Genomic DNA, 6090 nt, shown 5'->3' on the forward strand with positions numbered 1-6090 from the left:
GGGGGAGGGCGACTCAGTGTGCAGGGGATGGGGGTTGGGCTTGGTGTGTGGGATCGCCGATGGCGGCTGGGACCGCAGGGCTCGAGCCAAAAAGAGCGGGCCGTGTCAGCGGTTGCAGGCGTGCATGGACGGACCGTGAGCACGCGGCTGCGTGAGCGGGGACGTGATTGTGCCTAGCGGCCCCGGCCCTGGCATGCGCCCCTTCATGGGTGCGCCCTTCCATGCAGTCGATTCGATTGCAGGCATAGATAGGGTTTGATTCTGGAATGCTTGAACCACCTTCACCTTGCCCGGTCCGTTGCAAGGAGCCTTGTAATGCACCGGGGCCGCCCCACATAGCCCAAGCTGCGCCGCGTGGCCCTGTGATGCTCACCAGCCAGAATGGGGGCCTCGAAGTGGCGCCTGAACTCTGACGGCGCCCCCAGCACCCCGGGGTTGGTGAAGTCACACATCGCAAAGAACTGGGCAGGACGGGTGGGGTCAGAGGGGGCGGGGATGAGGCGTCAAGGGTGCCGCCGTGGGGCCGAGGCTTCAGAGCGGCGCGATTCTCGCGATCCAAACATCGGACCACACACGGCGCCTCCGCCCTTGAAGCACTGCACACGTGGCGCAAGGACATCACCCCTGCCTTCCTGCTTTTGCTCCGTCCACTTGCACATGGTGCTGCGGGACGCGCCGTGCAAGCCGATGCATCCCAACCCCTCCCACTGGGAGACCCCCATGCCCCATCCCCCAACTCCCAATCCCTTCAGGCGAATGCCCTCGTACTCTCTCTCCCCCTCTCCCTCTCTCTGTCTCTCTCTGTGTCTCTCTCTTTATCTCTCTCTATGTCACATACACACATGCTCACGTACAACACAAACACACACACACACACACACAACCACAACCACGACCACAACCACAGCCCCCCCCCCACCTCGTCCAGGTGGTTCTGCATGGGCGTCCCCGACAGCAGCACCCTGCGCGCACACTGGATGGCCGCCAGCGCCCTGTTGGTCAGGGTCTGGTCGTTCTTCAGGCGGTGGGCCTGGGGGGGACAGGGGCGGGGGTGTGGGTTTGTGTGTGTGAGGTTCATGTGAACATTGCTGTGCTTGACGAGAGGAGGACGCCGGCTGCGTTTACAGGGGCCCCCGCGCGTGGAAAGGGCAGTGGCGACGGCAGTACATGGCAGGTGAAGGCATGATAGCAGGCCTGTAAGGGGCCCACAAGCAGGGCAGGAGAGAGCGAGTGGCAAGTACAAATCAGGACGTCAGATCATCTAAAATGTGCATTACCTCGTCGCAGATCAGCAGGTCGCATGCGCCCGGCCCCGCGGCCGCCAGCTTGGCCGTGTGGAGGCGGAGGGTCTCGTAGCTTTCATGAAAGGAGATGATTCGCAAAGAGCATGCGTGAGGCAGCAGGGTTTGGAGGAGCTCGCAGTTGACGGTGCTCGGTTGGGTGCAGGGCAGCACGGTCAGAGCGCCGCTGCAAGAGCAACGCCCTGGCAGTGTCATGTCCCCAGGCCAAGGGCCGGCGCTGCCGCGCTACCGGGGCCTGTTGCTGCGACCCGCCCGTACAGGCTGGCGGGGCGCAAGGGATCCTGAGCTCGCACCTGACTATGAGGCAGTCGTAGGGCCGCGACGGCGACAGGAAGCGCCGCAGCCCGTCCGCCACCTCATCGCGCGACGCCTCGCACAGCGCCAGCGTCCTGACAGGCGGCCAGCCGCGCGGGCGGGGGTGAGTCGGACGCCCCGAGCGCGCGGCTCGGCGCCTCAAGAGACGCCGGGGCCGAGCGGCTGACAAACGTGCGCAGGCGTGGCGAGCCCCTAAACTGGCGAGTGCCTCCCCGCCCCGGTCCCTGCCTCACGCCCTGCCGCCCGCACCCTCCGCCGACTCGCCCCCTGCCGGGCCAGGGCGCTCGCGCCCCAAGCCTCCAGCCGTTCCCTTGCCCTCGTGCCCCTGCGGCCGCCCCACCTGACGCGCCCCTTGAGCCACTTGGTGCACTCTGACTCCCAGTTACCCACCAGGCTGGTGGGGCAGCAGATGATGGCGCGGCGCGCAAGGGGGCGGCCACCCAGCGCCTCCGCGCCCTGTGCGTGGAGTGCGGCATGCGGGCGGGGAGGAGGCGTGTCCCTGCGGGGTGGCTGTGCCACACACCTTGCGCCCCTTTGTGGGACGCGCCCCTTTGTGAAGCTGCGGTTCCAGGGGCACCCGAATGGCGGCGCTCCCTCCCATATAAGGCCCCGGACATAAACGCCAACGCAACCTGCTAAGCAGGGCCCCTGCGCTGGCCCTGCCCCCTGGTCCCCCACTGCTGGTCGTGCAAAGCCGCACGTGCCTGCCGCAGCAGCGTCCACATCAGCGCTATGGCCTGCAGGGTCTTGCCCAGCCCCATGTCATCGGCCAGGATGCAGCCTTTGAGGGGGGGGGGTGTACCAGGGTGGGAGCGGCGGGTGGGTGCACGGGGTGTTTGAGCAAAAAGCCGCCGATGAAGGAGCCGGGTGTGGCGACGCAGCGCCAGGTGCTGCGCTGCCGGTATGTGTTAAACACGCCGCTCGACCGCGCCGCCGACGCGCCCGCCGGCCCCGGCTCTGCTCACCCCTGCCTTCCGGAAGGCGCAGCCCCGTCACGCAGTCAAACATGAACTGAGGCGGCGGTAAGGGGGGTGGGGGCAGCAAACGTGCTGTTTGAGGTGCATGTCATATTGCCCCTGCTCAGAATTCGGAGCGCATTCAAGCCGTTTTTCGGCTCAATAGCCTCCTCGCACACCCTCGGTCTCCCCCCAACGCCCCGTACGACACACCTGTGGCTGCCCCGCCACCATGAACCCCATAATCCTGCACCCCCGACCCCACCCCTGCCTCACCGCGACGCCCTCCCTCTGGTGGGGCCTCAGCCACCGCGTCAGCATGCGGTCAACCTCAACCACACCATCCTCCACCCCTGCCCCACCGCCGCCGCCGCCGCCGCCGCCGTTGGCCTCCTCGCCGCCGCCAGGCGCCACACTCGCCGCCACCGCCGCACCATCTGCCGGCTGCTGCTGCTGCTGCTGCTGCTGCTGCTGCTGCTGCTGGGGTTCCCATAGGATCAAGGGCTCTATGCCAGGAGGCAGCGCCTCCTCGCAGCTTGCCAAGTCTGCTGCAGCTGCGGGCGCCGCCGGGCCCTCCGCGTCCGGCAGCGGTGGCACCTCCGGGCTTGGCGGGCGCAGGGGGGCGATCGGCACGAAGGGCTTGCTGGCACCCCAGGGGACAAAGCGGCGGCGCGCGGCCAGCTTCCTCCTCAAGGCCTGATGCGGATGGGTCGGGTCATGGGGGCAATACAACGTTTGAGGCGGGATGAAGCAGCTTCACGCCGAGACTGAACCAGCGGCGCAGGTGCCGTGCAGCCATCCGGATGCAGCCTCTGCTTGCTCGGTGCTTCGAACATTAGCGCGAGCCCCGTTGCAGCACCCAACCACCTCTGAGACGGGCGGCGCATTTGGGTGCGGCGACTTGAAAGGGCGGCGCAGCAGCTGGTCGGCGTCTGTCACCCGCAGCGCGGCCATAAGCGGGGCGCGCGTCACGGCCAGGCACTCGCCGCCCTCCAGCAGCGCCCGGACGTTGGCGGCGCGCTGCTGCTGCTGCGGGCTCGCGGCGGGGCGTGCCAAGTCTGGGCCCGGGGTGCCGATCCGCTTGCAGCCCTCGCCTCTGTCGCCGCCCTCGTCCTCCGCTCCTGCCTGGTCATCCTCGCCACTGCTGCAGCCCGTGCTTTGCCCCGCCTCGTCCTCCTGTTCGGCCCCCACAACGTCGGTGTCCCCGCCGCTGCCGCCCGTCTCATTCAAATCGGACAGCTCTGTCTCCAACACCTCCTCATGTGCAGGCTCGCCGCCTTCCATGATCACTGACTCACTGCACTGCACGGCACGAAGCAGCACCCGACCGGCGCGGCAGCGATTGCTCTCGCCTTGCTGGCTGCCAGCACACGCCGTGCCACGGGGGTCTGGCAGCCCAAGTTGAGTTTCACATGCGCAGTGCAGCCCCTGCGAAGGCACCCTCACAAATGAGCTGGACCCGAAGCCGGATCATCGAGCGCAAGCTGAAATGTTGAGGTTTCTCATGAGCATGGAAATCTTTCAGGAGGTATAAGAATCCAGAGCTGCGGTGTTGAGCCAGCTGAGCGCGCAGTGCCGTAGTGCAATTCAAATCAAAATGCACACAGCTGATTGTTGATCAGGGGTCTGAAAAAGCTGGTCGATACTTTCAAGCATGGCAGCTGAACGAAGTGGCAGGGCAGCGAGACGTCCGCGTGTGCTGCGCGTGCTGTGGTGGTGATGACGGCGGTCCCACCGTGTCTGGCTCAAACCTCCACTGCGTTTTGTTGTGTGTTCTGTTGTACGCCGTGTTCTGCCGTGTTCTAATGTACGCCGTGTTTCGTTGCACGCCGTTGTACGCCGTGTTTGCAGGCAAGTTTCACCGCTTGCGCCGCATCATCATCACGACGACGCGGGAGAACTTTGCCATGGCAGGGTCTCTGTACCTTCCCATCCCCTTGGCCTCAGCCCGCGGCCGCCGACGCGACGGCGGCCGCGTCGCATGCTTTTTGACACCTCAATTATTGGCGTCTTGCTTCAGTACTGTACGAGGCGAGGGGTGCCCGGCGGCGTACGGGGGCCCAGGGGCGGCGCAGCGTACGCGCCCACGCTTGGCACCCCTTGCACCTCGGCCCCTTGCTCCCATGCACGCATACAAAGCTCGTAATTTCCTGCATGAGAGCGATGGAAACCCTGAGACATGCTCGCGATAGGGAGTCGAGGGAGTCGCATTCACGGCAAGCGGCCAAAATGGCGTGCTCCGCCCTGCCCAGCTGCTACATACGCAGCCGCCAGCGCGGCGGAACGCCCATCCTTGCGCGACACCCTGGGGGCCGCTCAGCCGGCGCGGCCGCCCCGATTGCTGTCCCAGCCGCACTGGCGTTGGTGCGGCGGCGCCCTCCTGGTCGCCTGGGGCGCGCGTCCCATGGCAACCGCGGGCGCAGTAGCCCCCCCAGCGCCGGGCACGCTGCCTTTGCTAGTGAGTTGACCTGTATTTTTGTCGCATCCAGCACTTTCTTTTTCGGGTCACCTTGCGAGATTGGGATCCAACCACTGCCAAAGGCACAAGGACACACCAAGAACGAAGAAGTGCAGGACTGCCGGGGTACTCCAGACCCCTTGTGCCGACCAGGACCACCACTGCCTTGGGAGGGGGGGGGCTGGCAACACTCCAACCATCGTCATACAAGGATGATTGCTGTCAAGTGGTGGGGGCAATTCCCTTTTGCCACCTGCTTGCGACTTTGCACAACGGCCGGGTTCGCCCCCGCGACACCACACACCACCCGCGGCCGCTCCGTTGCTTAGCGGGCCAGGGCGCCCCCGCCTTTGGCTTCAACGGCTTGCTTGGCCGCCGTCGCGGCGGCCACGCGAGGGCGGCCGCCGGCGCCGCCGCTGCTTGCAGCGCCGCTCGATTTTTTCTGGCAACGCAATGTCATGGCACCGACCATCACTGATGGTCAGCGCGCCGTTTCACTCCGCAGCGCTGGCAGCCCCCCCGCGGATGTTGGTTCGCTGCTACCTTCTATATGACTGTCCTTTGGCAGCGGCCGTGCCACGGCAACCAAACCCATGAGCATATCCCCTTAGTTGTAACATTCCTGGCGTGTCTTTGGGCAAGATTTGGCGGCATATACAACCACATGCGTACAGAGGCCTGGATGGACAGGGTCTGCACCCAGCCGGGCCCGAGCAGAGTTGAGGCGGTGTCTGAGGCGGGCCGTGTCCAAGCAGGTTCCAGGGTCTGGGGCAGGATTAGGTCAGTTACAAGATCCCGCGGCTGCCCGCTCCTGGAGCCACCCAGGCTCCTGGGATATGACTTGGTAGCATCAGCATTGTGTGACAGGGATTCAAAGGGCCACTTCTCGCCGTTCAAAGCAGGCGTGCACAAAGGCCCCAAGTGTATGCTGTTCCGCACTGCGCACAAGGGCGCGCATGCGGGCATGTGCAGGCAGGTCAGTGAACAAGGCTGCAAAGCGCGGGGCGGCCCGCAGGTCTTCACCAGCGTGGAGAGCTGTGCGTGGAGAGCTGTGGCGGCG

General features: G+C 65.8%; 1 protein-coding gene across 1 annotated transcript; it reads right to left on the reverse strand.

The window, feature by feature from the left end:
- Window positions 1–919: 919 nt before the first annotated feature.
- MNEG_6158 (DNA repair and recombination protein RAD54 and RAD54-like protein) lies at window positions 920–3856 on the reverse strand (the record flags this gene model as incomplete). The annotated part of the gene is made up of 8 exons (XM_014045366.1): window positions 920–1030; window positions 1278–1356; window positions 1595–1690; window positions 1957–2010; window positions 2295–2397; window positions 2582–2627; window positions 2849–3268; window positions 3437–3856. Coding segments are annotated over 8 exons (1329 nt in total), but the record flags the coding sequence as incomplete, so codon positions are not given.
- Window positions 3857–6090: the final 2234 nt, after the last annotated feature.

The sequence above is a fragment of the Monoraphidium neglectum genome (genome assembly GCF_000611645.1).
Source record: "Monoraphidium neglectum strain SAG 48.87 unplaced genomic scaffold scaffold00977, whole genome shotgun sequence".
Lineage (NCBI taxonomy): Eukaryota > Viridiplantae > Chlorophyta > Chlorophyceae > Sphaeropleales > Selenastraceae > Monoraphidium > Monoraphidium neglectum.